The sequence below is a fragment of the Myxine glutinosa genome, chromosome 5 (genome assembly GCF_964187855.1).
Source record: "Myxine glutinosa chromosome 5, kmMyxGlut1.1, whole genome shotgun sequence".
NCBI lineage: Eukaryota > Metazoa > Chordata > Myxini > Myxiniformes > Myxinidae > Myxine > Myxine glutinosa.
In genome coordinates, this window is record NC_136265.1 from 194945029 (window position 1) to 194959821 (window position 14793).

The 14793-nt window shown below is 39.3% G+C and overlaps 1 protein-coding gene across 1 annotated transcript in view; it reads right to left on the minus strand.

Annotated features, from left to right (window-relative positions):
* LOC137426553 (protein-glutamine gamma-glutamyltransferase K) overlaps positions 1-14793 on the minus strand; it is a 124524-nt gene that overhangs the window by 16827 nt on the left and 92904 nt on the right. The window contains exons 12-14 of the mRNA XM_078779316.1: positions 11434-11537; positions 4664-4752; positions 1095-1248 (exon numbers count right to left, since the gene is read on the minus strand). Coding sequence (XP_078635442.1) covers positions 1095-1248; positions 4664-4752; positions 11434-11537 — 347 coding nt within the window. The remainder of the gene's footprint in view (positions 1-1094; positions 1249-4663; positions 4753-11433; positions 11538-14793) is intronic.

A 14793-nucleotide genomic window follows, 5' to 3' on the forward strand; every position in this document is an offset into this window, starting at 1 on the left:
CTGTAAGATAACCTTTGCCCTTTAGTGGAAAGGCCTAGGGCAGAGTGTTGACTTAGCCCGGGTTTTAAAAGCATTCATCAATTAGTGAGATTGAACAGGTCAAAGGAGATTGACCTATCGCGGTTAGAACAATGGTTTCTTTTCGGCTGTATGCGATAGTTATCTATGGTATACTTCTTAGTCGCTTCATGATGGAACCCAGATGGGCGTTGGTGCCAAAAAGACTGGGCTGTCCAAGTTCTGTGTTGACCTCGAAATTCCAACTAAACAAGATCAAAGCAGCTGAGATATATTTAACAGGAACACTCCGAGGCTGTGAGAAAGAATACTTCAACCGAACGACGCGTCGTATCCTGTCTGTATTTTGTGTAAAGTTCTCTCCACAATATCGGAATAAATCTCGATCTGAACTGAGTGAGTCTCGCTGAGTCTGATTGAGTCTCGCTAAGAAAGGTGTCTGAAAAGAAGCCACAACACTATCTACATGGTGAAGATCCTTTGTGAAGTGAAGATCACTATCCTTTGTGAAGTGAAGATAGTGAAGATCACTATCTACATTGTTTGTGAAATAAATGTTAGCTCTTTCACGAGCCTCGATTCAGTATACAAAAAAATAAAAAAATATATAAAAAAATCACTTAAAATTCTCAGATCCATATCCAGATCTTCACCAAAATCGAATCATTACATCCTCGTCATATACCCACCAAATTTCGTCTGAATCCATCCAGAACTTTTTGAGATAACGTGCTATATCTCAAAATATCAAGGTGTTTTTAGCTCCCAACTCTACATGGTGAAGAATCACTTAAAATTCTCAGATCCAGATCTTCACCAAAATCTAATCATTTCATCCTCGTCACATACCCACCAAATTTCGTCCAAATCCGTCCACAACTTTTTCAGATATCCTGTTCACAGACAAGCAGACAGTGGTGAAAACACAACCTCCATCCACTTACGGTGGGGGAGATAACTATACTTGTTGGCTCATTAAGATCATTCACGGCCTGCAACTCCATCCACTGGCCTTGACGACTCACACGCTCATCAGCAGATGCAGTGATAAATTATAAATTAAAATCTTCATATACCTTCTGCGAACTTGTACAGATCTGTAACATCCGCCCGCTCTTTTCCTCCCACCGCCTGCGTGCTGATGAAGTGACCAACAGCATTCTGAACCTTCCAGATGGGCGTCAGTCGGCCACGTTTATTCTGATTCCAGTAAATTCGATCGCTATTCACCTGCAATACAGATTAGGTTTCATCACCTTCGGTGAAGTCGCTGTGAGAACGAGTCTCCTGAAATGTCTCAAAGCAATCTCTTTATTATTGCATAAATTGACTTCTGTTTCTAATCACACAGTTGGTAAACTACCAAATATAAATGTCTTTAAGCTGATCTATTTCACAAATATGCAAACAGAATCCCAGCAGAATCTACTTTGAAATATCATGAAAGTATGAGAAAAACACTTTTTCCTGGAAATTTCCCGAATGAATTTCAAAAGTGGGCGGGGCGCATCTGTGACGTCACGAAAAGACAATAGGCTTATCGAGGTCAACAACTATGGCATCAGCGAGTGCAGAAATACTTGTGGAATTTGAGGATTTGAGTGGGAGTGAGAGCGAGTTTGTGCTGGAATTTTCGGAGGATGAGGGAAGTTCTTGCGATGGATTTGTCAGAGAAGAGATTGAGGAATTTTATGTGGATTTTGCTGGGATTAAACCCCATATGTTCGAGCCGGAGCGCGACGCTAATCAGGCTAATGGCGGACCGCGAAACACAAATGTCGAGGAAGAAGCATCCAGAATGGGAAACAGTGACTGGTGAGTTCTTAACTAAATATAAATGTACATACTTTCATGAATGACAAATATTTTAAGTATCGCCGCTTATGGACATAACATAATGTGTTGATGAGTGTCATGTTTGGTTGCACGTGTACATGTGGTCACTGCCAAGCAATGGCCACAGTCAGGGAATCGACGTGTTGTCACGAGATTGGACAGACAGCACGTCAAATTCAGGGAACACACACACACACACACACACACACACACACACACACACACACACACACACACACACACACACACACACACACACACACACACACACACACACACACACACACACACATATATACACACACACACACACACACACACACACACACACACATATATATATATATATATATACACCCACACATACACACACATATACACCCACACACACACATATACACCCACACACATATACACCCACACACATATACACCCACACACATATACACCCACACACATATACACCCACACACATATACACCCACACACATATACACCCACACACATATACACCCACACACATATACACCCACACACATATACACACACACACACATATACACACACACACATATATATATATATACACCCACACATACACACACATATACACCCACACACATATACACATACACACACACACACACACACCCAAAAATAATCAGGTAAATATCACACGGCAAATCAACGCGATAGCTTTGTGATGGCGATAAATCATCTGTTCGCAGGCGAAGTCTTTTCGTGACGTCACATTCCGGAAAATGCCGCACTTCCGGTTTATTGCATATGAAGATATGTGTTGAAAAATGGCAAAAATATGCTAATTATGTTAACTATAATCACAAAATATTGTGTATTGCCAAATAAATGTTAAAAATGAACATAATTCTCCCTAATAAGGCCCAATATATATTGTCACTTTACTTGCACTTTAAAGGCCAATCTTGTAACACAAATGTGTGTTCACTATGGTCTATTTATGAGGATAAAACAAACTCTAAAAGCATTTTCCATAAAAGAGTAATTATGTCTCTTCTATTGGAAATGTAGACGGTGGCTTGCAAACCGAGCCTCAAGGGCGGTGTACAGAAACGTTTTTTAAAATAACAATAAACACAACGTGCATGGAGGTAAAATTCGCTGCACATGATGTGCAACGTGCGCAGAGAAAAATGAGTGGTCATTTACATCCGTATGATGTCGAATATATAAAGAAGATGGAAGATCACCTGACATTAGGCCGAGGCTTCAGACTTTGGCATGCTCGCAAGGCTGCACCATCAAATACACTGTTCCAAGCTGTCATATATGACGGGCCTTTTACTATTACTGGTATATTTAGGGTTCACCCTTTGCTATGATGCAGAAACCACAAACAAATGTATGGTTTTATTAACGAGGGAAGTTAAGGTTACAAAGAAAACTCTTGTTTATGTGAGCATAGCGATTACAATGGTCCACCTTGAGATGGTGTGACATGGATGTCCAGAAGGTCATCTGTGAGAAAAATGGATGCATTGTAGAATCTCCATTATTTGAGGAATGGTAGCCTATTTTGTGTGGAGTAATTGTCTTGTTTTATTGCCAATTCCAACATGTTCATATAATTTGATGATGATTATAAACTTATTTTTTTTGAGCAATTTCCAAATGCTTTGTAAAGTGGGTGAGTCTGCTTTACCTCTGAGTTTTCAATATCCATGGCAGTTCAAAGTTACTTTTAACATTCATTGTCCTACTTCTCCATCCACACATGCACCTGACATGGTATGATGCAACTAAATGTTGTAAAAACAAAGAAAGATTAAAAAAAAAGAAAAAAAAAAGAAGGAATTATTATTTTTTTTTTTTAGAGAAATAATTTTTTCGTGGGAAAAACATTTCCAAGCTGGCCTCCAAAGGCAGTCACCAACTGGGCATCCTCCGTCGTGCAAAGTCCTTCCTTGGCACACCTGAGATCCTCACCGCATACAAGGCTTTCATCCGCAGCTCAATGGAATACTGCTCTCCTCTCTGGGCTGGTGCTCCTGCCTCACACTTTCGCTCGGCTTCACGCTGTTGAAACCAAAGCTTTCAGAATCATTGGAATCTCCCGCGATGAAGGCGATTGTGAGGGCCTTTCAGTCACACATTGCAGGCAGGTTGGTGGTCTTTCTGTCTTCTACAGACTCCTCTCTGGCCTAGCCCCCCCCCCCCCAGCCCTGTCTGTGCTCTGTCCCCCAAGTACTCCTACAGGACGCACAAGATCTGCCAGCAACCCTCTTCTGGTGAAACTGCCAAAATCAAGACTCTCTGCTCACCTTTCACTCTTTCATTCCTCTTTTCTCTGCCTCTGGAACAAACTCCCTCACTCTCTTCAATCTCACTCATCCCTCCAGGTCTTTAAAACAGCTGTTCACCACCATCTCTTATCTTCCCCCATCCAAAACCTTGATCTTTTCTACTTTCTACCCCCGTTAATTCAGCCCACATCCACTTTTATGAAATGCCGACTTCTTTCCTGGAAGTCCTAGCTGTGTCCATGTGTTTTTTTTAACCTCTCCCGCACCCCACCCCCCTTCCCATGCCTCCTCCCCCCAAGACCTCTCCCTCCCACAGATCTCCCGATGTCCCTGCTCTCAAATGTTGTACTTTTGCTTCCCCCACTCTCCCCATCTTGTCTCCCGCCCCCTTTATTTCCTCTTATGTGTCGGTTTTTTTTTTGTCATTAATGTTAGCTCTTAAACGAGCCTCGATCTTGTATTCAAAAAAAAAGAAAAAAGAAGAAGATGATTGACCAATATAAAAAGCAAGAACTTTTGATGCTTACCTCAGCAAACACAAATGGTGTATCGTAAGCCAGGTACACCATACCATTCTTGATGGCTTTCAATGATGCTGGACCACACCGATATATTCCTAAATAAAGACATGAGATTGAGATTAAGATTAAGAAAATAAATCAATTATAATGATAAGCACAAGAATAAAGCTGTGAGAGCAACGGTATAAAGCCACGAGGATGAGTGTATCTAGATGAAACTATGAGGATGAGAGTATCAGGATAAATATATGTATAAGGATGAGAGTATCAGGATGAAGCTCTGAGGATGAGAGTATCAGGATGAAGCTCTGAGGATGAGAGTATCAGGATGAAGCTCTGAGGATGAGAGTATCAGGATGAAGCTATGAGGATGAGAGTATCAGGATGAAGCTATGAGGATGAGAGTATCAGGATGAAGCTATGAGGATGAGAGTATCAGGATGAAGCTATGAAGATGAGAGTATCAGGATGAAGCTCTGAGGATGAGAGTATCAGGATGAAGCTATGAGGATGAGAGTATCAGGATGAAGCTCTGAGGATGAGAGTATCAGGATGAAGCTCTGAAGAGGATGAGAGTATCAGGATGAAGCTATGAGGATGAGAGTATCAGGATGAAGCTATGAAGATGAGAGTATCAGGATGAAGCTCTGAGGATGAGAGTATCAGGATGAAGCTATGAGGATGAGAGTATCAGGATGAAGCTCTGAGGATGAGAGTATCAGGATGAAGCTCTGAGGATGAGAGTATCAGGATGAAGCTCTGAGGATGAGAGTATCAGGATGAAGCTATGAGGATGAGAGTATCAGGATGAAGCTATGAGGATGAGAGTATCAGGATGAAGCTCTGAGGATGAGAGTATCAGGATGAAGCTCTGAGGATGAGAGTATCAGGATGAAGCTATGAAGATGAGAGTATCAGGATGAAGCTATGAAGATGAGAGTATCAGGATGAAGCTATGAGGATGAGAGTATCAGGATGAAGCTCTGAGGATGAGAGTATCAGGATGAAGCTCTGAGGATGAGAGTATCAGGATGAAGCTCTGAGGATGAGAGTATCAGGATGAAGCTCTGAGGATGAGAGTATCAGGATGAAGCTCTGAGGATGAGAGTATCAGGATGAAGCTCTGAGGATGAGAGTATCAGGATGAAGCTCTGAGGATGAGAGTATCAGGATGAAGCTCTGAGGATGAGAGTATCAGGATGAAGCTCTGAGGATGAGAGTATCAGGATGAAGCTCTGAGGATGAGAGTATCAGGATGAAGCTATGAAGATGAGAGTATCAGGATGAAGCTATGAGGATGAGAGTATCAGGATGAAGCTCTGAGGATGAGAGTATCAGGATGAAGCTCTGAGGATGAGAGTATCAGGATGAAGCTCTGAGGATGAGAGTATCAGGATGAAGCTCTGAGGATGAGAGTATCAGGATGAAGCTCTGAGGATGAGAGTATCAGGATGAAGCTCTGAGGATGAGAGTATCAGGATGAAGCTCTGAGGATGAGAGTATCAGGATGAAGCTCTGAGGATGAGAGTATCAGGATGAAGCTCTGAGGATGAGAGTATCAGGATGAAGCTCTGAGGATGAGAGTATCAGGATGAAGCTCTGAGGATGAGAGTATCAGGATGAAGCTCTGAGGATGAGAGTATCAGGATGAAGCTCTGAGGATGAGAGTATCAGGATGAAGCTCTGAGGATGAGAGTATCAGGATGAAGCTCTGAGGATGAGAGTATCAGGATGAAGCTCTGAGGATGAGAGTATCAGGATGAAGCTATGAAGATGAGAGTATCAGGATGAAGCTATGAAGATGAGAGTATCAGGATGAAGCTATGAGGATGAGAGTATCAGGATGAAGCTCTGAGGATGAGAGTATCAGGATGAAGCTCTGAGGATGAGAGTATCAGGATGAAGCTCTGAGGATGAGAGTATCAGGATGAAGCTCTGAGGATGAGAGTATCAGGATGAAGCTCTGAGGATGAGAGTATCAGGATGAAGCTCTGAGGATGAGAGTATCAGGATGAAGCTCTGAGGATGAGAGTATCAGGATGAAGCTATGAGGATGAGAGTATCAGGATGAGAGTATCAGGATGAAGCTATGAGGATGAGAGTATCAGGATGAAGCTCTGAGGATGAGAGTATCAGGATGAAGCTCTGAGGATGAGAGTATCAGGATGAAGCTCTGAGGATGAGAGTATCAGGATGAAGCTCTGAGGATGAGAGTATCAGGATGAAGCTCTGAGGATGAGAGTATCAGGATGAAGCTCTGAGGATGAGAGTATCAGGATGAAGCTCTGAGGATGAGAGTATCAGGATGAAGCTCTGAGGATGAGAGTATCAGGATGAAGCTCTGAGGATGAGAGTATCAGGATGAAGCTCTGAGGATGAGAGTATCAGGATGAAGCTCTGAGGATGAGAGTATCAGGATGAAGCTCTGAGGATGAGAGTATCAGGATGAAGCTCTGAGGATGAGAGTATCAGGATGAAGCTCTGAGGATGAGAGTATCAGGATGAAGCTCTGAGGATGAGAGTATCAGGATGAAGCTCTGAGGATGAGAGTATCAGGATGAAGCTCTGAGGATGAGAGTATCAGGATGAAGCTATGAAGATGAGAGTATCAGGATGAAGCTATGAGGATGAGAGTATCAGGATGAAGCTCTGAGGATGAGAGTATCAGGATGAAGCTCTGAGGATGAGAGTATCAGGATGAAGCTCTGAGGATGAGAGTATCAGGATGAAGCTCTGAGGATGAGAGTATCAGGATGAAGCTCTGAGGATGAGAGTATCAGGATGAAGCTCTGAGGATGAGAGTATCAGGATGAAGCTCTGAGGATGAGAGTATCAGGATGAAGCTCTGAGGATGAGAGTATCAGGATGAAGCTCTGAGGATGAGAGTATCAGGATGAAGCTCTGAGGATGAGAGTATCAGGATGAAGCTATGAGGATGAGAGTATCAGGATGAAGCTATTAGGATGAGAGTATCAGGATGAAGCTCTGAGGATGAGAGTATCAGGATGAAGCTCTGAGGATGAGAGTATCAGGATGAAGCTCTGAGGATGAGAGTATCAGGATGAAGCTCTGAGGATGAGAGTATCAGGATGAAGCTCTGAGGATGAGAGTATCAGGATGAAGCTATTAGGATGAGAGTATCAGGATGAAGCTCTGAGGATGAGAGTATCAGGATGAAGCTCTGAGGATGAGAGTATCAGGATGAAGCTATTAGGATGAGAGTATCAGGATGAAGCTCTGAGGATGAGAGTATCAGGATGAAGCTATTAGGATGAGAGTATCAGGATGAAGCTCTGAGGATGAGAGTATCAGGATGAAGCTCTGAGGATGAGAGTATCAGGATGAAGCTCTGAGGATGAGAGTATCAGGATGAAGCTCTGAGGATGAGAGTATCAGGATGAAGCTCTGAGGATGAGAGTATCAGGATGAAGCTATGAGGATGAGAGTATCAGGATGAAGCTCTGAGGATGAGAGTATCAGGATGAAGCTCTGAGGATGAGAGTATCAGGATGAAGCTCTGAGGATGAGAGTATCAGGATGAGAGTATCAGGATGAAGCTATGAGGATGAGAGTATCAGGATGAGAGTATCAGGATGAAGCTATGAGGAAAACAGTATCAGGATGAAGCTCTGAAGAGGATGAGAGTATCAGGATGAAGCTATGAGGATGAGAGTATCAGGATGAAGCTCTGAGGATGAGAGTATCAGGATGAAGCTCTGAGGATGAGAGTATCAGGATGAAGCTCTGAGGATGAGAGTATCAGGATGAAGCTCTGAGGATGAGAGTATCAGGATGAAGCTATGAGGATGAGAGTATCAGGATGAAGCTCTGAGGATGAGAGTATCAGGATGAAGCTCTGAGGATGAGAGTATCAGGATGAAGCTCTGAAGAGGATGAGAGTATCAGGATGAAGCTATGAGGATGAGAGTATCAGGATGAAGCTATGAGGATGAGAGTATCAGGATGAAGCTCTGAGGATGAGAGTATCAGGATGAAGCTATGAGGATGAGAGTATCAGGATGAGAGTATCAGGATGAAGATATGAGGAAAACAGTATCAGGATGAAGCTCTGAAGAGGATGAGAATATCAGGATGAAGATATGAGGAAAACAGTATCAGGATGAAGCTATGAGGATGAGAATATCAGAATGAAGCTCTGAAGAGGATGAGAGTATCAGGATGAAGCTATGAAGAGGATGAGAATATCAGGATGAAGCTCTGAAGAGGATGAGAATATCAGGATGAAGCTCTGAAGAGGATGAGAATATCAGGATGAAGCTCTGAAGAGGATGAGAATATCAGGATGAAGCTCTGAAGAGGATGAGAATATCAGGATGAAGCTCTGAAGAGGATGAGAATATCAGGATGAAGCTCTGAAGAGGATGAGAATATCAGGATGAAGCTCTGAAGAGGATGAGAATATCAGGATGAAGCTCTGAAGAGGATGAGAGTATCAGGATGAAGCTATGAGGATGAGAGTATCAGGATGAAGCTCTGAAGAGGATGAGAGTATCAGGATGAAGCTATGAGGATGAGAGTATCAGGATGAAGCTCTGAAGAGGATGAGAATATCAGGATGAAGCTCTGAAGAGGATGAGAGTATCAGGATGAAGCTCTGAAGAGGATGAGAATATCAGGGTGAAGCTATGAGGAGGAAGAGTGTATCAGGATGAAACTTTGTGGATGAAAGTTTCAAGATAAGGCATTAAGGCAATGGGATCGAGTGCACTATCACCCTCACCAGAGGAGATGGTATTGTATTTGGGTCAGTTTGTTACTTGCAAAAATCGAAGATTTTTCAAGCATATTGATTGGCCTTCTGCGTTATTACATGGCAAAAAAATTTTTTGGGGACAAGTATGTTCATCACTCCGGTTTGTGTGTGTGTGTGTGTGTGTGTGTGTGTGTGTGTGTGTGTGTGTGTGTGTGTGTGTGTGTGTGTGTATTTGTTTGTCTTTCTGTCCACTCACTTATACTTGCCTACAGGTCACAATTTTAAACCGATCTTCACGACACTTCACCAAATGGTAGAGTTCGTGGTCCTGGTCCGACAAAATCCTATATCGTTTTTGAGGGCAAAAGGCCAAAAAGTCAACATAGGCCAAGGGTCAACCACCTTTTTCGAATTTCTAAAATCCTCAATTTTCATCCGATTGACTTGAAATTTGAATAGGATATACATATCGGCAAACTGAATTCAACCACCAACTATTTTTGAGATCAGCATCGGCCATAGGCCAAAGGTCAACATAGGCCTAATTTCTAAAATCCTCAATTTTCATCCGATTGACTTGAAATTTGAATAGGATATACATATCGGCAAACTGAATTCAACCACCAACTATTTTTGAGATCAGCATAGGCCAAAAGGCCAAAGGTCAACATAGGCCTATTTTCTAAAATCCTCAATTTTCATCTGATTGACTTGAAATTTGAATCGCATTAAAATATCAGCAAAATGAATTCAACCACTAACTATTTTTGAGAGCAACATAGGCCAAAAGGTCAACAACTTTTCCGAATTTCTAAAATTCTCAATTTTCATCCGATTGACTTGAAATTTGAATAGGAATTTCATATCAGTTAACTGAGTTCAACCAACAATTATTTTTGAGGTCAACATAGGTCACAAGGTCAACATAGGCCAAAGGTCAGCCACTATTTTTAAGATTGATAAAATCCTCAATTTTCATCCGATTGACTTGAAATTTGAATGGGATTTTCATAGAAGTGAACTGAAATCAACCATCAACTATTTTTGAGATAAACATAGGCCAAAGGTCACTAACTTTGTCAAATTTCTAAAATCCTCAATTTTCAACCAATTGACTTGAAATTTTAAGAGGATTTGCATATCTGGTCACTGAATTCAACCAAGTATTTTTGAGGTCAACATAGGCCAAAAGGTCAACAGAGGCCGAATTTCTAAAATCCTCAATTTTCATCTGATTGACTTGGAATTTTAAGAGGATTTGCAGATCTGGTCACTGAATTCAACCAAGTATTTTTGAGATCAACATAAGCCAAAAGGTGTCATTGGCCAAATTTCTAAAATAGTCAATTTTCATCCGAATGTCTCGAAATTTAAAGAGGATTTGCAGATCTGGTCACTGAATTCAACCACCAATTATTTTTGAGGTCATCAAAGGCAAACAACTTATTTTAGGGATTTCGCAAGTATCGTGCTATGCACGACATTTTTTTTTTTTTTTTTTTTTTTGTCTGTTTGCACAGAATGTGCTAACGTAGGCCACAAATGCCACCTAGTGGGAGCCAGTAATACACGTTCTCTCTCTTTTTTAACCAGTAACTTACCTCTATAAAGTATGTACAATTAGAATCCAAGTACATGTCGATAAAACCACTCAAAACTAGTCCTTTATCGTTTTAAAAGTAGTTATTACTATCAGATCACAAAAAAAAAAAATCACTGGCATGTTTTCTATAGGAGGAGGAATAGAAAGTCTGCAGGATGTTCATTTCATTGTAGTTAGTGTTATTGATAAATCTATAGCAAAGAATGAAAATAATCATTGTAATATAGATGGCAAATGATGACACTGGTTCTTTTAGTGTAACTGAGAAGAGAAACAGAAATTAATTTTCATCTGAAAATGTACTGTACATTGTGACATCTACTGTATGGTAACTTACAATTCTCCCATGCAAGTTTCTTTTGAACATGTCAAAAACCTAAAGATCCCAGTTAAATGTTAAAGTTAGTGGTGGATAACATTGAATAAAACATTGAGATGGCTACGAATAATAGTTCTCACCAGCACTGGTTTCCTGTGGTGTGGCATCAATGGCCTGCCATCCGCCGTACCCATCAGGAAGGTCAGGACGTTTCATCCAGCAGTCGTTCCACACATGGAAGTTCCTGGTATCAGGTATGGAAGTCACAGAGGAAAACAATGTTGGACAAGTACACATACATTCAAAGTACACCGCCCCATGCCAAATAATTAAATATGCTGCAGCGCGGCATTGCCGGGGTGCCTTCAGGCGCCCGGCAATACCGCAGTGCAGCTCATTGAGGCTGCATTGGGAGGGAGAGGTGTACACTAATTGATTGATTAATTGTATAATTAAAATCAATAAAAGATTATCACAAAATATTTTCATAATCAATTGGCTAATCGCATAACTAAACCACTAGTGCTTCATCCAAAGATGTATCTTTTAGAAATTTAATTAAATAAGTCATTTATAAAAAATTAAATAATTAATTGATTACTCAATAAATAATTAATCGATTAATCAATAAATAATTAATAGATGAAATGATTAATCAATAAATCAAAAATATCCTTGATAGCCACATCACTTGGTCACTCATGTCCAAATATTAGCTTCCCAGCTCAAAAGGTGCCTGAGATATTGGCCAAATGAGAAAGAAAATAAATAAATGATTAATAATGAAAATAAATAAATAATAATCATAAAAAAAGTAAATTATTAATCAATTTGGTCAGAGAACACATAAACTACCACTATTTCATCAGAATCTGTAACTTTAAATAAAAAAAATTTTTTGTCATTAATCGAATAATTAAATAATTAATCGATTAATTGATTAATTAATAAATCAAAAATATCCTTTGCAGCCAAATCACCTGGTCATTGGCATGTCCAAATATCAGCTTCCTAACTCAAAAGGTGCCTGAGTTAATAATGGTCAGAAGAGAAATGAAATTTAATTAATTAAATAAGTACTTAATTAAACGCTAATAATTAAATAACTCCTCAATTAATTGATTATTCAAAAAACAAAAAATACCGTATTTGACAAAGGACTTGCTCACTACTGTGCCGAAATTTCAGCTTCCTAGCTCAAAGGATGGCTGAGATATCGCCCGGACAACCAAGAAAACAAGAAAGAAAGAAAGCAAGAAACCAGAGTGAAAACTGAGTACTCTCTTTCAGCGTGCGTCACTGCCGAGCCCCCTTTGGTGCCCGGCAATGACGATTTGCAATGCCTGGAGATGGCATAGGAAAGGAGCGGTGTACAACAAGAAACCAGAGTGAAAACTGAGTACTCTCTTTCAGCGTGCGTCACTGCCGAGCCCCCTTTGGTGCCCGGCAATGACGATTTGCAATGCCTGGAGATGGCATAGGAAAGGAGCGGTGTACAATAAATACTTAATAGATGAAATGATTAATCAATAAATCAAAAATATCCTTGATAGCCACATCACTTGGTCACTCATGTCCAAATATTAGCTTCCCAGCTCAAAAGGTGCCTGAGATATTGGCCAAATGAGAAAGAAAATAAATAAATGATTAATAATGAAAATAAATAAATAATAATCATAAAAAAATTAAATTATTAATCAATTTGGTCAGAGAACACATAAACTACCACTATTTCATCAGAATCTGTAACTTTAAAAAAAAAAATTTTTTTGTCATTAATCGAATAATTAAATAATTAATCGATTAATTGATTAATTAATAAATCAAAAATATCCTTTGCAGCCAAATCACCTGGTCATTGGCATGTCCAAATATCAGCTTCCTAACTCAAAAGGTGCCTGAGTTAATAATGGTCAGAAGATAAATGAAATTTAATTAATTAAATAAGTACTTAATTAAACGCTAATAATTAAATAACTCCTCAATTAATTGATTATTCAAAAAACAAAAAATACCGTATTTGACAAAGGACTTGCTCACTACTGTGCCGAAATTTCAGCTTCCTAGCTCAAAGGATGGCTGAGATATCGTCCGGACAACCAAGAAAACAAACAAACAAGAAAACAAGTACACATACATTCAAAGTACACCGCCCCATGCCAAATAATTAAATATGCTGCAGCGCGGCATTGCCGGGGCGCCTCTGGCGCCCGGCAATACCGCAGTGCAGCTCATTGAGGCTGCATTGGGAGGGAGAGGTGTACACTAATTGATTGATTAATTGTATAATTAAAATCAATAAAAGATTATCACAAAATATTTTCATAATCAATTGGCTAATCGCATAACTAAACCACTAGTGCTTCATCCGAAGATGTATCTTTTAGAAATTTAATTAAATAAGTCATTTATAAAAAATTAAATAATTAATTGATTACTCAATAAATAATTAATCGATTAATCAATAAATAATTAATAGATGAAATGATTAATCAATAAATCAAAAATATCCTTGATAGCCACATCACTTGGTCACTCATGTCCAAATATTAGCTTCCCAGCTCAAAAGGTGCCTGAGATATTGGCCAAATGAGAAAGAAAATAAATAAATGATTAATAATGAAAATAAATAAATAATAATCATAAAAAAATTAAATTATTAATCAATTTGGTCAGAGAACACATAAACTACCACTATTTCATCAGAATCTGTAACTTTAAAAAAAAAAAATTTTTTGTCATTAATCGAATAATTAAATAATTAATCGATTAATTGATTAATTAATAAATCAAAAATATCCTTTGCAGCCAAATCACCTGGTCATTGGCATGTCCAAATATCAGCTTCCTAACTCAAAAGGTGCCTGAGTTAATAATGGTCAGAAGAGAAATGAAATTTAATTAATTAAATAAGTACTTAATTAAACGCTAATAATTAAATAACTCCTCAATTAATTGATTATTCAAAAAACAAAAAATACCGTATTTGACAAAGGACTTGCTCACTACTGTGCCGAAATTTCAGCTTCCTAGCTCAAAGGATGGCTGAGATATCGCCCGGACAACCAAGAAAACAAGAAAGAAAACAAACAAGAAAACAAACAAGTACACATACATTCAAAGTACACCGCCCCATGCCAAATAATTAAATATGCTGCAGCGCGGCATTGCCGGGGCGCCTCCGGCGCCCGGCAATACCGCAGTGCAGCTCATTGAGGCTGCATTGGGAGGGAGAGGTGTACACTAATTGATTGATTAATTGTATAATTAAAATCAATAAAAGATTATCACAAAATATTTTCATAATCAATTGGCTAATCGCATAACTAAACCAGTAGTGCTTCATCCGAAGATGTATCTTTTAGAAATTTAATTAAATAAGTCATTTATAAAAAATTAAATAATTAATTGATTACTCAATAAATAATTAATCGATTAATCAATAAATACTTAATAGATGAAATGATTAATCAATAAATCAAAAATATCCTTGATAGCCA